Below are 16,368 nucleotides of genomic sequence, written 5' to 3' on the forward strand. Positions count from 1 at the left end.
CGAGCCAGGACTACAGGTGCATGCCACCAGGCCCAGCTAATTTTGAAAACTTTTTAGTAGAGACAAAGTCTTGCTACATTGCCCAAGTTGATGTCAAATTCCTGGGGTCAAGTGATCCTCCTGCTTTGGCCTCCTAAAGTGTTGAAATTACAGGCATGAGCCACTGTATCCAGCCAACTGTAGTTTTCAAATTGCTAACAGATATTATTTTTCTGTAGCAAGAACTTCTATAATTATAGCACGTGTACAGCAATCCTTCCATGTCTCAATGGTCAGCTCTTTAATTCGTCCTAGCTTTCTTTCCCTAGTTACTTCAAAAATTATCTACTTCTTTAAACTCCTTCCCTACCTCTTCTTCTTAGCATAAAGCTTTTGTTTCCTAGAGTATGCACATGCATATATGCACATATACACAGTATAATTAACCAGATTGGAACCCTTTTTTTCCTGTCACCCTGCTTCCAAACTTACTCTCTCACCCATCCTTGCCTCCTTCCTGCCTAAGCTGTCATGTTATTCAAGCCTTACAATGTGCTAGTGACTTATTAAAAAAAAAATTAAAAATAAAAAGTTCCTCCCTCCCTTCCAAAGTTAACTCTAAGTCAGCTAGGACCCCAATCCCCCATTCTTCTTCAAAAACCTCCTTCTATCAATTACTACTTCTAGTCTTTAATTTCATGCCCCTTATAACTTCCTTTTTCTGTCAACACTTAAACACAGTCAAGTCTCTTCCACCACCCTCCATATATCTAATCCTACAGTTCAGCAGTTCTCAAAATGTCATCCAAGGACCCGTGGGGTCCCCGAGACTTTCAGGGGGGTCTGTGAAGTCCTCCATTTTCCAACTACATATCTGTGTGAAATAGGATTTTCTTGATACACTTCAACGAAAATAACATATCACAAAAGACTGAATACAGACGCAGATAAGAGAATTTAGCTGTATCCTCATCCAGAAATTAAGGAGACTTGTAAAAATATAAAACAATGCCACTCTTCTTACTAATTTTTTGGAGGCCTGTAATAACATGAAAGGGGGTATTAGTGTAATTTTTCAAGGATTTACTAAATATTCTTCAATTTTTTGTTGTAATTTCTAATAAGGTATTTATCAACAGTTGTAATCCACATAAACAAAAGTTCTCTGCAGTCCTAAGGGATCCTAAAACCAAAAAGTTTGAGAACGACTGCTTGCATCTTGGACAAAAGTCTAAACTCTGAGTCGTCCCAATTCTGACGTCTATTCTCCCCACTGAAACTGCTCATCTAGGCCACCAAAAGCCTTCCTGTTGCTTAATTTAGTCCATATTATTTTATATTACCTTATAGCAGTAATTGATGCTGATTATATTACACTGTAAACTTTTTTCCCATGTAACACACTCTCTGTATTTTTCCCCCTCAGTCTTAGTCTGTGTGCTTCTCTTCTCCTACCGCTTCTTTTTTTTTTTGAGACGGAGTCTCGCTCCGGCTGGAGTGCAGTGGTGCGATCTTGGCTCACTGCAAGCTCCACCTCCCAGGTTCACGCTATTCTCCTGCCTCAGCCTCGAGTAGCTGGGACTACAGGCGCCCGCCACCATGCCCGGCTAATTTTCTTTTGTATTTTTAGTAGAGATGGGGTTTCACCGTGTTAGCCAGGATGGTGTCGATCTCCTGGCCTCGTGATCTGCCCGCCTCGGCCTCCCAAAGTGCTGGGATTACAGGCACGAGCCACCGCGCCCGGCCTCGTACCCCTTCTTAAAGCCAGCATTCCCCAGGGTTCCATCTTCAACAATCTTTCCTTCTCATTCTTTACATTTCCTAGGTCATCTTCCATTCCCATGCTTTCAATTATAATTTATGTCCTGACGATTCTCAAATCCACAGAAGATACAACTAACTGGTCAACTTCTATTATTTTTACATTATTAAACATTCATCCATTTTTACGTTAAAGAGAATACCCTACAATACACCTATCTAACTAGCTAACAACAATGAATTTCTTCACTTGGATATTCCGGTACTTCCAACTGAACATGCCTAAACCTAAAATCATCAATTCTGATTTCTTCTATTTCCCTTAGTGAATAGCACCAATATCCATGTAATTAAACAGCCAGCAAAGTGCCAAACTTGACTCTTCCTTTTGCCTCACCTCTTCTATTTAATTAGCTAATCTGGTCCACTCTATGTCCCTTAGCAAATTTCTCAACAACCATCCCCACTGACACTAATTTACTGTAGGTACCATTATCTGTCATTTGGAGTACCATGAGCAGCCTCCTAATATGGGCCTTTTCTCAATCCCACTTATCTGAATCCATTCCTACTGCAGTTAGAATATTCTTCTACACATACAAATGTAATTTGTGTTGCTATATTCTGAAAATTCCTCTGTGGTGGCCTCGAGAATATATCTCAAAGATCTCCAACTATAAAGAGTATGTTGATTAAGAACACCTGCTGAAATCCATTGCCACATTTGTGCAAGGACACATAGCTGATAGGCTGCTCCCAGCCAATGGCTGAACACAGTAGGTATACTAAGGCAGGCCCATTTTGGGGAGACACGGGACACTTCTGACAACTAACTTTGACTCAAATACTTCCCAGGGCCTTGCCAAACCTCCCTTGAACCGTACAGCGGGCTGAGACACTTCCAGTCAACATTCTATCCCTCTCTCCTTCATTCATGGTCAGACTTAAATCACAATTCAATGGGTCTCTCAGCTTTCTCAGCATTTTCCTCATTTTCCTTTACGTAGTCATTTCCCCTAATACAATTGTTGCATGTTTAATCCTGTCTTTGGCACCTGTTAAAAAAAACAGGTATAGGACCCGAACCAACACACCTGCACTGGTGCCCAACTACACTACACCAAGCATTAACTCTAAATTCCTCAGTGTGGCCTACAGTGTGTTTTGTGATCTAGCTTTTGCTCCATTCTTTCTTTTTCATTTACTTTATCCCTACTCTGTGCTCCACACATACTGATTTATTCACATTCTTTCCATACTCTATGATCTCCTGCCCCTAGGTCTGTGTACGTACTATTGCTTCTTCATAGAACATTTCTTGCCCTAACCATCTGGCTAATCCTTCAGGATTAAGCCTCATGTCCTCAAGGAAGCCTTCCTTGACTCTCCAGGACTGAATTGAGTGCTTCTCATTTTAATCGCACCCTGCTTTTAACACTAAGAATTTACTATAGTATACTGTAATTGTTGTATTACTTTTCTGACTTCCACTAACTATAAATTCACTGAGGCAGGAACTGTGTCTGGTTCACCACTGTATCTTCAAGGCCTAGCAGAGTGCTTGGCATATTACAGGTGCTCACCACATACTTATCGATTGATTGACTGACTGATTGGAAATTGAAAGAAAATAAGAAATGGTAGACACACTCAAAAAAATCCTTGATTCACAATTAAAAGAGTGTAAGTAAATGTTGCTCATTATTTAAAGTCAGTAGTATGTAAAATGGATTTTCTACTCTATATTAAAAGAGAAGACAAGTATATCTAACCTCAATAGTATAATTTACCTTTATAAGTAATAATGGATTTGTGTTATTAAAATGAATTCCTTTTGGCTGGGGCATGGTGGCTCACACCTGTAATCCCAGGACTTTGGGAGGCTGAGGTGGGTGGATCACCTGTGGTCAGGAGTTCAAGACCAGCCTGGCCAACACAGCAAAACCCTGTCTCTAATAAAATACAACAATTAGCCGGGTGTGATTGCGTGTGCCTGCAGTCCCAGCTACCTGGGAGGTTGAGGCAGGAGGATCGCTTGAATCCGGGAGGCGGAGGTTGCAGTAAGCTAAGATTACACCACTGCACTCCAGCCTGGGTGACACAGTGAGATTCCATCTCAAAAAACAAAAACAAAAAAACCCCATAATTACTTTCAATTTTCAACAAGCCCCTTGAGCTTTGAAAAGTATCAAATTATAAAGTAAAAAGATTTCATTATTTCTTTGTCACATTTTTCCTTTATTAAAATCAATGAAGTAATCAAGCAAGTTAAGAAAACGCAGAACTTCTATTTTTCCATAACACGCACACATTATAAAGTATATGCCTAACACTATGACTAGCCCACATTACTAGATGTTTCATAAGTGACTGCTCATTTGAATGAACACAAATTATAAAAAATAAATAATAGAAAGTCATACAGTTCAAGTTGGAAGAAAAAACTGTTTTCTACTAATATATAATAAATATTTATTAAAATTAATTATAAATAAAAATTCTTACTAAACAGAAAATGAGAGAAATATTAATACTATTCTAATTGCTATCCCATTCTCTTGGCTACTATATAGCTTTTTATGCACCAGAAATATCGCAATACAGCAGCAGTTCAGTTGAGCTGTCTAGAAGAAATGACCGGAAATTTTAGAAAGTCTGTCACTTTAAAATGTAGTACTTAAATAACAACAATCAACTAACCAAAGTACTACATAAATTGTTATTCTAATAAATCTTTAAAGAAACATCAAATTTGAACACCTGCTCATCTGAGTTACAGGTCACAAAAACAAGCATCATTTTAAAATGACTTTTATGGTTATGGAAGAGAGAAGGAAGAAGGTGTAATAGTCTTCCTCAGCTGAAATAGCCAAAAGAACTACTAAGGGCTTTTCTTATCACTGACACCTTTCAAAGAAGCATCAAATTTAACAATGAAAAACAATGAAGACAAATTAGATATATCTACAGCAGTACTCTTTATCAGATACAAAATACTGTGTTCAAATATATGAAAAATATGTTTTCCAAATAAATGTTATATATACTGGCAATTTAAATGCCTCTTCCACTTACAGTATTTGAAATTCTTTGTTATCATGACAGATCTGCATTATTAAGGAATAAATTCAAAAAACACTTGTTACACTGTTAATATTTTTTAAACTTATAAAATCAAAGGAACCATTTACCTATATTTCCAAGCAGTCCATTAATAACTGTGTTATCAGCCTTTAATGTATTATTGTCCTGATTGATGAATTCAAGACTATCTTGTAGCCTATGAGGGTGAGAAAAAGATTAATTCCAAATTCATTTTATGGTTTAAGGGCAATTCTTTGTACATCCTGATGAGATTTTAAGGGCAAAAACAGTTTCTACCTATTAGCATTACAAATTAACTAACATAATCATTTAAATCAGAGGTTGGTAAACTACAGCCTGGAGTGCCAGATCTAGTCTGCTGCCTCTTTTTGTAAATAAAGTTTTATTGGAACACAGCCATGCCCATTCATTTATATACTGTGTATGAATGCTTTGATGCTGCAACAGCAGAGTTGAGAAACTATAACCCATTGTTGGCTCACAAAGCCAAAAATATTTTTTATTATTGTTAAGTTTTGGGGTACATGTGCACAATGTGCAGGTTTGTTACATATGTATACATGTTCCATGTGGGTGTGCTGCACTCATTAACTCGTCATTTACATTAGGTATACCTCCTAATGCTATCCCTCCCCCCTCCCCCACCCCACAACAGGCCCCGGTGTGTGATGTCCCCCTTCTTGTGTCCATGTGTTCTCATTGTTCAATTCCCACCTATGAGTGAGAACATGCGGTGTTTGGTTTTTTGTCCTTGTGATAGTTTGCTGAGAATGATGGTTTCCAGCTTCATCCATGTCCCTACAAAGGACATGAACTCATCATTTTTTATGGCTGCATAGTATTCCATGGTGTATATGTGTCACATTTTCTTAATCCAGTCTATCACTGTTGGACATTTGGGGTGGTTCCAAGTCTTTGCACCAAAAATATTTACTATCTGGATCTTTAAAGTAGAAGTTGCTGAACCTGATTTAGATTACAAACAAAGTTTCCCCTCATATTTTAGACCTAAAAATATTTTCTAATTATCTGTTAGGGAGAGGTGGAAGCTACGAGGAAGAAGAGGAGAATAAATCATTAGGCAAATATATCCAAAAACTATCTTTCGTCTAATATATTACAAATAACCTATATCACTTCTTTTAGTGACTCAGGATAACAAAAATAAAAGTACTTTATGCTTTTAGTGCAAAATATCCTTTCTAGAGATTTTAGGAATTATCAGAACTTAGAAAAGGTGAAAAAACTCAGGTGATTGTGGCTAACATCAGTGATTCCAACATGGAATCTTTAATTTCTACTTTAGTAGATCTCTAATTTCTACTTTTAAAAATCGGTATTTTTGGCTTCAAGATTTTTTAAGGTATCCATAATATTTTAAAGAATACCTCCCACGGAATGGCGTGAACCCGAGAGGTGGAGCTTGCAGTGAGCCGAGATCGTGCCAGTGCACTCCAGCCTGGGGGACAGAGAAAGACTCCGTCTCAAAAAAAAAAAAAAAAAAAAAAAAAGAATACCTCCCACGGCCGGGCGTGGTGGCTCACGCCTGTAATCCCAGCACTTTGGGAGGCTGAGGCGGGCGAATCATTTGAGGTCAGGAGTTCGAGACCAGTCCGGCCAACATAGTGAAATCCCATCTCTACTAAAAATACAAAAAAAAAAATTAGCCGGGCGTGGTGGCCTGCACCTGTAGTCCCACCTACTCTGGAGGCTGAGTCAGGAGAATCGCTTGAACCCGGGAGGCAGAGGTTGCAGTGAGCTGAGATCGCGCCACTGCACTCCGGCCTGGTGACACAGTGAGGCTCCATCTCAAAAAAAAAAAAAAAAAAAAAAGACTACCTCCCACTTTCCTTCCAAAGAGTTACGGGTATTAGAAACTTAGCTAATAAAACTCTTCCAAACAGGTCTTTTTAAGGCATTAACAGTTAATGGTGGCTCTACAGAATTTCTGTAGTCTGGAGTAGTTTCCTTGCTGCCTTTGACCTTGGGTTACCCCCAGGGGCTCTGACTAGCCAATGAGTCTTGCTCTGATATGGCACCTGCAAAATCTCTCTCGGGGGTCTTCTACTGCCTAACTTTAGCCCCAGTAATTTACTAGGTTCTGGCACATGGCCCATGATCCTGCCACCAGGCCTGCCTTTGTTTCAGCTTCACTATTCCAATCTTTGCATTAATAGCTTGTAATACCCTGGTGGCTATCATTATATAGTGTATATATTATGTGTAATATCAATATGGCTGACCTAGGTCAGTCCTGTCTGTAGAGTTAATTTAGTAGGGGATCTGATAATTGAAGAGCACCAACCCTACAGATTGTGGTAACTCAGGTAACCCCGCGTGGTACCGCAAAACTGAAAATCAGCATGTTGCCCTAAGACGGAAATCCATTCAACATTCTACCTCCAGATATTGCTTCTAGCAATTCACAGAAACAGAAACCACATCTTATGTTTCTCAACTACACTCAATTGAGAGTGAAATCTGGCCTCCATGAACTTTTAAACTTAAGGGAAGATAGAAAATCTGAACTTGCGCTGCAGTCCTAAAAGCAGTTTGTTAGTTTTCATACTTCGCACATCTAAAGTAATACATTTCCCCCTGTATCCATAAGCACTTACGTATTGAGACTCCCGCAAATACTGCTGCCAGTCCGAGCAGTAAACACTTTGCTGAGCATGAGCTGTGGAGGGGAACTATGAAGAAAAAGAGAAAGAGAGAGACCAAAACTAAAATATAATGACCTTTTGGATTTATTATAAATAAAAATGTGTAAGTCACAGAGGTTTCACAGCATAGCTGCAAAAGCCATGAAGTAGCATTAAAACCATAGAACATTTTAAATGGAGTATGAGAAGCTCAATCTGAGTGAAGATCATATAAAATTCTCCGTAAAAAAACCCAAATATCTAAAAATGGGACTCATTAAAAAAAAATCAGAAAACTTCTCACCGAATCTGATGAATTTTTAAGGTGGATCCTTTGTAGCTCATTGCTACTGAGCCAAACATCATCTCTCCAAGCATATTGGCATCAGAAGAGCACCGAGAACCCTAAACAATAACCACACATTAACAAACTGTGTTAATTAAAAGCTTATGACTATTTCATAGGTTGATTCTTAAAAATTCTTTTATATAGTTATTCTACATTAAGAGTTGTAATTCTACACTGTATATATCAAGATGCTGTTCTGCAACTTGATTTTCTTCATTTTAAAATGTCTTCTTGATGTAACCATGTTGTCACACATAAATTTGACTAATTCCTTCTAAAAGCTGTACAATATTTTATTGTATGAAAATACCACAGTTTGTCAGACCAGTTCCCTTTACTCATGGGCATTTAGATCACTGCCAGATTTTTGCTATTACCAATAATGCACAAGTAGGCATTCTTAACCACATCTTATGCATATGCAGTGTTTCTCCAGGATAGATAATAAGTGAAATTCAAAGAATATGCAGAATAATTTTTACTACTCCTGTTGTATAAAAGAAGCATCCATAAATGGGGCAATTTATATCTATTTTGTATTTCTGTAAAGATATATCTGTGATCTAGTTTCAATACTATGCCTATGAAAATCCTAATGGCATTTTTTTACAAAAACAGAAAAACATATTAAAATTCACATGAAACCACAGAAGACCACAATAAGCCAAATCAACCTTGAAAAAGAACAAAGCTAGTGGGCACTACACTTCCTGATTTCAAATTATACTACAAAGCTACAGTAGTGAAAACAGTAAGGTACTGACATTAAGACAGACATATAGACCAATGGAACAGAACAAAGAGCCCAGAAATAAACCTACATGTATACAGTCAACTGAACTTCAAGAAGAGTGCTAAGAATACACAGTGGGGACAGGATAGTCTCCTTAACAAATGCTTCTAGGAAAACTGGATATCCATATGCGAAAGAATAAAACTGGTGTCCCATATCACGCACAAAAATCAACTCAAAATGGATTAAAGGCTTGCATGTATGACCTGAAACTGTAAAACTCCCAGAAGAAAACAGGAGAAAAGCGTGATGACATTGGTCTTAGCAATAATTTCACAGATATGACACCCAAAGCACAGGTAGCAACAGCAAAAACAGTCAAGTGGGACTACATTAAACTAAAATGTTTCTGCACAGCAAAGAAAATAATCAAGAGCGTGAAAAGATAAAATATGGAATGGGAAAAAATACTTGCAAACCATGTATGTGATAAGGGATTCGGCTTCAAAATGTACCAGAAACCCCTACAACTCTACAGTAAAAACTAATAACGCAATTAAGGTCTTGAATAAACATTTCTCCAAACAATTCATACAAATGACCAACTCATACAGGAGAAATGCTCAACATTTCTAATCAGAGAAATGTAAATTAAAACCACAAAACCTGTCAGGTTGGCTATAATCAAAAAAGCAAAGACAACAAGTGGTGACGATGTGGGAAAACTGGAGCCCTCGCACATTGTTGTAGGAATGCAAAATGGTATTGTACTTATGGAAAACAACATGGCAAGTCCTCCAAAAATTAAAAATAGAACTATCATGTGATCTGGCAATTCCAATTCTGGGCATTTTTCCAAAATAATTAAAATCAGGATCTCAAACAGATGTTAGCACTCCTATATTCATTACAGCACTATTCACAATAGCCAAGATGTGAAAATAACCCTAAATGTCCATTGACAGATGAATGGATAAATGAAATATAATAAATACATAGAATGAAACGCTATTCAGTTTTTAAAAAGAAAAAAATTCTGCAACATGCAACAACACCGATGAATCTTAAGGACGTTAGGCTAAATGAAATAAGCCAGTCACAAAAAGATAAATACTGCATGATAAGATAAATATTCCACTCATATGAGGTATTTAAAATAGCCAAATTTACAGAATCAAAGTGTAGAATGGTAGTTACCAGGGGCTGGGGCAAGGGAGAAATGGGGAGTTACTAATCAATGGCATTAAATTTCAGTCAAGCAATGTGAATAAGTTCTAGAAATCTACAGTGTAACACTGTACATATAGACAACAATTCATTGTACAGTTAAAAATCTAAGAGGGTAGATCTCATGTTCTTATCACAATTTTTTTTTTTAAAGACTTCCTTGAGGCTAGGCGCAGTGGATCACACTTGTAATCCCAGCATTTTGGGAGGCTGAGGCAAGAGGATCACAAGGTCAGGAGTTCAAGATCAGCCTGGCCAACATGGTGAAACCCCATCTCTGCTAAAAATACAAAAAATTAGTTGGGCGTGGTGGTGCACGCCTGTAATCCCAGCTACTCGGGAGGCTGAGGCAGGAGAATCGCTTGAGCCCAGAAGGCACAGGTTGTAGTGAGTGGAGATCGCGCCATTGCACTACAGCCTGGGCGACAGAGCAAGACTTCCTTGAAACATTAGAATGTCTTGTTTCCAAAGAACTTCCTGATTAAAAACTTATTCTCTTTCATTATTCTTTGTCTTCACAGGAGCCAGACAACAGTTAAAGATTGAGCTTATCAATTTGGTTACTATTTAGATATCATGGCAAATATCACTATTTACCTACCAAGTATCTATTCTCTAATTCTTCCTCATTTTTTGAAGTCCAGTTTGTTTTAGGGCAGTAATGTGCACAAATGAAAAAAATTTCATTTCACAGCCTCACTTGAAGGTAGGAGATTTAGAATAATTTTTATACTTAAAAGATTAGTGTTATGGTTGAAGTAGCAATTTTCAGAACTATTCATTTATACACATGTGACACAGTCCTGGTCAGTAAGATGTAAATGGAAGTCACTACAGATGGAGATGTCATATTATAACAAGGCAACAAGTACACACTAACTCTAAGTAGAAAGATAAGGGAACCATGGTCTCTGAGGGTATCTTGAAGCCCAGTATCATACCTAGATAGTACGCTTTTAGGGTTATCATGTTAGGAACACAATCCCTAATTTGTTTAAGCCACTGTTTAGAGAGTGTCCCAACACCAGTCTTAACTGATGCAATTATATAAAATCAAAAAATAAATGGTTTCTAAAACAGGAAAATTATAATAACCATAAAGTGAAGAGAATCCCCATTTTACAACTGGAGACCAGGATATACAGCTGCACACGGCTTTTCGTTTTATCATGTGACTCTTTTACTCCTTTATCTGTTTACTACCTATCTTAAATTGTCCCATTATTAGGGTTAAGATAATCCATATGTTTAAATATTTGTACCCTCCTTTAAAAAGACACCTTCAAGTAGCAACACTTTTTTTTTTATACATGGCTATTTTTATAATCAGTTTCATATTTTTTTGAGATGGAGTCTTGCTCTTGCCACCAAGGCTGGAGTGCAATGGCACGATCTTGGCTCACTGCAACCTCCACCTCCCGGGTTCAAGCAATTCTCCTGCCTCAGCCTCCCGAGTAGCTGGGACTACAGGTGCGTGCCACCACGCCCAATTAATTTTTGTATTTTTAGTAGAGAAAGGGTTTCACCATTTTGGCCAGGATGATAACGATCTCTTGACCTCATGATCCACCTACCTTGGCCTCCCAAAGTGCTGGGATTACAGGTGTGAGCCACCTCGCCCAGCCCACAAAGTTGATTTTTAAGAAAAACGTCATTTCTGTCATACCTAGGTTACCAATATAGAAAGCAAGTAATTTATTCTTGAGATTTGGTTAAGATCAACTATTTTTATTTCAAGACATAGAGGCCTGGGTACTGAGAACAACATTTCAGAAAAGGAGTAGAATAATTTTTTTCATGATAAAATAGCTTTTTAAAAAATCAATGCCAGTATTACCTGGCAACCTAAATTACTTCTGGCTAATGACAGACATGGCAGCCTTCCCTTATAAGCTCATTTTTACCATAATGTGTCTAACTCCATTGTTATTTTGACTGAATTTATTATTTCTTGTATTAAGCAAGCTATACAAATTTAAATACCAAGGCATTTATAGATTTTACTATTATACAAATAAAATAATCCCCAGAAAGCGAAATACAGTAAAAATGTTAATAAATTGCTATGTAAATTTTATGACACCGTATAGTTTACTACTAAGGTTCTCTTTCTCTGTTCTAACATATACTAAATAGTTACCATGAATGTGACTGGCAACCTATGTACTTTAATGTGACATAATCTACAATGAAGCTTATAATTAAAAGGATGCCATTATCATTATTGTCTTTTTAAAAATGCCTTATAAAGGCATTTTTAGACCTTGAAAGGTCTATTCTAAGTACTCATTCCTGGAAGCTAATAATCTGTTAAACTCTGTGTAACTCAAAGACAATGTTCCACTTACCTGAAATTATATACATTTTTAAAAAATTATTACTATGCTTTTTAGTTCTGGGATACATGTGCAGAATGTGCAGGTTTGTTACACAGGTATAAATGTGCCATGGTGGTTTGCTGCATCCATCAGCCTGTCATCTACATTAGGTATTTTTCCTAATGCTATCCCTCCCCTAGCCCCCCATACCCCAACAGGCCCCGGTGTGTGATGTTTCCCTCCCTGTGTCCATGTGTTTTCATTGTTCAACTCCCACTTATGAGTGAGAACACGCGGTGTTGGTTTTCTGTTCTTGTGTTATTTTGCTGAGAATGATGGTTTCCAGCTTCATCCATGTCCCTGCAAAGTACATGAACTCATCCTTTTTTATGGCTGCACAGTATTCCATAGTGTATATGTGCCACATTTTCTTTATCCAGTCTATCACTGATGGACATTTGGGTTGGTTCCAAGTCTTTGCTATTGTGAATAGTGCTGCAATAAAGATACGTATCCATGTGTCTTTATACTAGAACGATTTATAATCCTTTGGGTACATACCCAGTAATGGGATTGTTGGGTCAAATGGTATTTCTGGATCTAGCTCCTTGAGGAATTGCCACAATGTCTTCCATAATGGTTGAACTAATTTACACTCTCACCAACAATGTAAAAGCATTCCTATTTCTCCACATCCTCCCCAGCATCTGTTGTTTCCTGACTTTTTAATGACCACCATTCTAACTGGTGTGAGATGCTTATCTCACTATGGTTTTGATTTGCATTTCTCTGATTACCAGTGATAATGAGCTTTTTTTTTCATGTTTGTTAGCCACATAAATGTCTTCTTTTGAGAAGTGTCTGTCTGTATCCTTCACCTACTTTTTGATGGGGTTGTTTGTTTCTTGTAAATTTGTTTAAGTTCCTTGTAGATTATGGATATTAGCCCCTTGTCAGATGGATAGATTTTAAAAGTTTTCTCCCATTCTGCAGGTTGCCTGTTGACTCTGATGATAGTTCTTTTTGCTGTGAAGAAGCTCTTTCATTAGATCCCATTTGTCAATTTTGGCTTTTGTTGCCATTGCTTTTGCTGTTTTAGTCATAAAGTCTTTGCCCATGCCTGTGTCCTGAATGGTATTGCCTAGGTTTTCTTCTAGGTTTTTATGGTTTTAGGTCTTACGTTTAAGTCTTTAATCCATCTTGAGTTAATTTTTGTATAAGGTGTAAGGAAGGGATCCAGTTTCAGTTTTCTGCATATGGCTAGCCAGTTTTCCCAACACCATTTATTAAATAGGGAATCCTTTCCCCATTGCTTGTTTTTGTCAGGTTTGTTCAAGATCAGATGGTTGTTGATGTGTGGCGTTATTTCTGAGGCCTCTGTTCTGTTCCATTGGTCTATGTATCTGTTTTGGTACCAGTACCATGCTGTTTTGCTTACGGTAGCCTTGTGGTATAGTTTGAAGTCAGGTAGTGTGATGCCTCCTGCTTTGTTCTTTTTGCTTAGGATCTTCTTGGCTATATGGGCTTTTTTGGTTCCATATGAAATTTAAAGTAGTTTTTTCTAACTCTGTGAAGAAAGTCAATGGTAGACTGATGGGGATAGCATTGAATCTATAAATTACTATAGGCATGATAGCCACTTTCACGATACTGATTCTTCCTATCCATAAGCATGAAATGTTTTTCCATTTGTTTGTATCCTCTCCTTTTCCTTGAGCAGTGGTTTGTAGTTCTCCTTGAAGAGGTCCTTCACATCCCTTGTAAGTTGGATTCCTAGGTATTTTAATCTCTTTGAAGCAATTGTGAATTGGAGTTCACTCACGATTTGGCTGTTTGTCTATTATTGGTGTATAGGAATGCTTGTGATTTCTGCACATTGATTTTGTATCCTGAGACTTTGCTGAAGTTGTTTAACAGCTTAAGGAGATTTTGGCCTGAGACAATGGGGTTTTCTAAATATACAATCATGTCATCTGCAAACAGGGACAATTGACTTCCTCTCTTCCTATTTGAATACCCTTTATTTCTTTCTCTTGCCTGATTGCCCTGGCCAGAACTTCCAATACTATGTTGAATAGGAGTGGTGAGAGAGGATATACTTATGTTGGGCTGGTTTTCAAAGGGAATGCTTCCAGTGTTTGCCCATTCGGGATGATACTGGGTATGGGGTTGTCATAAATAGCTCTTATTATTTTGAGATATGTTCCATCAATACCTAGTTTCTTGAGAGTTTTTAGCACGATAGGGTGTTGAATTTTATCGAAGGCCTTTTCTGCATCTGAGATAATCATGTGATTTTTGTCACTGGTTCTGTTCATGTGATGGATTACATTTATCGATTTGCCTATGTTGAACCAGCCTTGCATCCCAGGCATGAAGGCGAATTGATCGTGGTGGACAGGCTTTTTGGTGTGCTGCTGGATTCGGTTTGCCAGTATTTCACTGAGGATTTTCCCATTGATGTTCATCAGGGATACTGGCCTGAAATTTTCTGTTTTTGTTGTGTCTCTGCCAGGTTTTGGTATCAGGATGATGTTGGCCTCATAAAATGAGTTAGGGAGGATTTCCTCTTTTTCTATTGATTGGAATAGTTTCAGAAGGAATGGCACCAACTCCTCTTTGTACCTCTGGTAGAATTCGGCTGTGAATCAGTCTGGTCCTAGACTTTTTTTGGTTGGTAGGCCATTAATTACTGCCTCGATTTCAGAACTTGCTATTGGTCTATTTGGGGATTTGACTTCTTCCTGGTTTAGTCTTGGGAGGATGTATGTATCGAGGAATTTATCCATTTCTTCTAGATTTTCTAGTTTATTTGTGTAGAGGTGTTTATTGTATTCTATGATGGTAGTTTGTATTTCTGTGGGATCAGTGGTGATATATCCTTTATCATTTCTTAGTGTGTTTATTTGATTCTTCTCTCTTTTCTTCTTTATTAGACAGGCTAGTGGTCTATCTATTTTGTTAATCTTTTCAAAAAACCAGCTCCTGGATTCATTGATTTTTTGAAGGGTTTCCTGTGTCTCTATCTCCTTCAGTTCTGCTCTGATCTTAGTTATTTCTTGTCTTCTGCTAGCTTTTGAATTTGTTTGCTTTTGCTTCTCTAGTTCTTTTAATTATGACGTTAGTAGGGTGTCAATTTTAGATCTTTCCCGCTTTCTCCTGTGGGCATTTAGTGCTATAAATTTCCCTCTAAACACTGCTTTAGCTGTGTCCCAGAGATTCTGGTATGGTGTGTCTTTGTTCAAACTTATTTATTTCTGCCTTCGGTTTGTTATTTACCCAGTAGTCATTCAGGAGCAGGTTGTTCAGTTTCTAAGTAATTGTGCAGTTTGAGTGAGTTTCTTAATCCCGAGTTCTAATTTGATTGCACTTTGGTCTGACAGACTGTTTGTTATGATTTCCATTTTTTGCATTTGCTGAGGAGTGTTTTACTTCCAATTATGTGGTCAATTTTAGAATAAGTGTGATGTGTTGCTGAGAAGAACGTATATTGTTTATTTGGGGTGGAGAGTTCTGTAGATGTCTATTAGGTCTGCTTGGTCCAGAGCTGAGTTCAAGTCCTGAACATCCTTGTTAATTTTCTGCCTTGTTGATCAGTCTAATATTGACAGTGGGGTGTTGAAGTCTCCCACTATTATTGTGTGGGAGTCTCAGTTTCTTTATAGGTCCCTAAGAACTTGCTTTATGAATCTGAGTGCTCTTGTATTGGGTGCATATATATTTACAGTAGTTAGCTCTTGTTGCATTGATCCCTATTGTTGCACTGATCCCTTTACCATTATGTAATGCTCTTCTTTGTCTTTTTGTTTTTTTTATATCTTTGCTGGTTTAAAGTCTGTTTTATCAGAGACTAGGATTGCAATCCCTGCTTTTTTTTGCTTTCCATTTGTTTGGTGAATATTCCTTTATCCTTGTATTTTGAGCCTATGTGTGTCTTTGCACATGAGATGGGTCTCCTGAATACAGCACACTGATGGGTCTTGATTTGTTATCCAATTTGCCAGTCTGTGTCTTTTAATGGGGGCATTTAGCCCATTTATATTTAAGGTTAATATTGTTATGTGTGAATTTGATTCTGTCATTATGATGCTAGCTGGTTATTTTGCCCATTTGTTGATGCTGTTTCTTCTTAGTGTCAACAGTGTTTACAATTTCGTATGTTTTTGCAGTGGCTGGTACCATTTTTTCCTTTCCATATTTAGTGCTTCCTTCAGGAGCTCTTGTAAGGCAGGCCTGGTGGTGACAAAGTCT

At 37.7% G+C, this 16,368-nt stretch overlaps 1 protein-coding gene across 6 annotated transcripts in view; it reads right to left on the reverse strand.

The window, feature by feature from the left end:
• Nucleotides 1-16,368, reverse strand: part of FNIP1 (folliculin interacting protein 1) — a 156,425-nt gene that overhangs the window by 71,127 nt on the left and 68,930 nt on the right. For all 6 annotated transcript variants that reach the window (XM_055299348.2, XM_055299349.1, XM_055299346.1 and 3 more), the window contains 3 exons: nucleotides 7,795-7,895; nucleotides 7,464-7,538; nucleotides 4,932-5,020 (listed from right to left, as the gene is read on the reverse strand). In XM_055299348.2, coding sequence (XP_055155323.1) covers nucleotides 4,932-5,020; nucleotides 7,464-7,538; nucleotides 7,795-7,895 — 265 coding nt within the window. The remainder of the gene's footprint in view (nucleotides 1-4,931; nucleotides 5,021-7,463; nucleotides 7,539-7,794; nucleotides 7,896-16,368) is intronic.

The sequence above is a fragment of the Symphalangus syndactylus genome, chromosome 11 (assembly GCF_028878055.3).
Source record: "Symphalangus syndactylus isolate Jambi chromosome 11, NHGRI_mSymSyn1-v2.1_pri, whole genome shotgun sequence".
In the NCBI taxonomy this organism is placed as follows: domain Eukaryota; kingdom Metazoa; phylum Chordata; class Mammalia; order Primates; family Hylobatidae; genus Symphalangus; species Symphalangus syndactylus.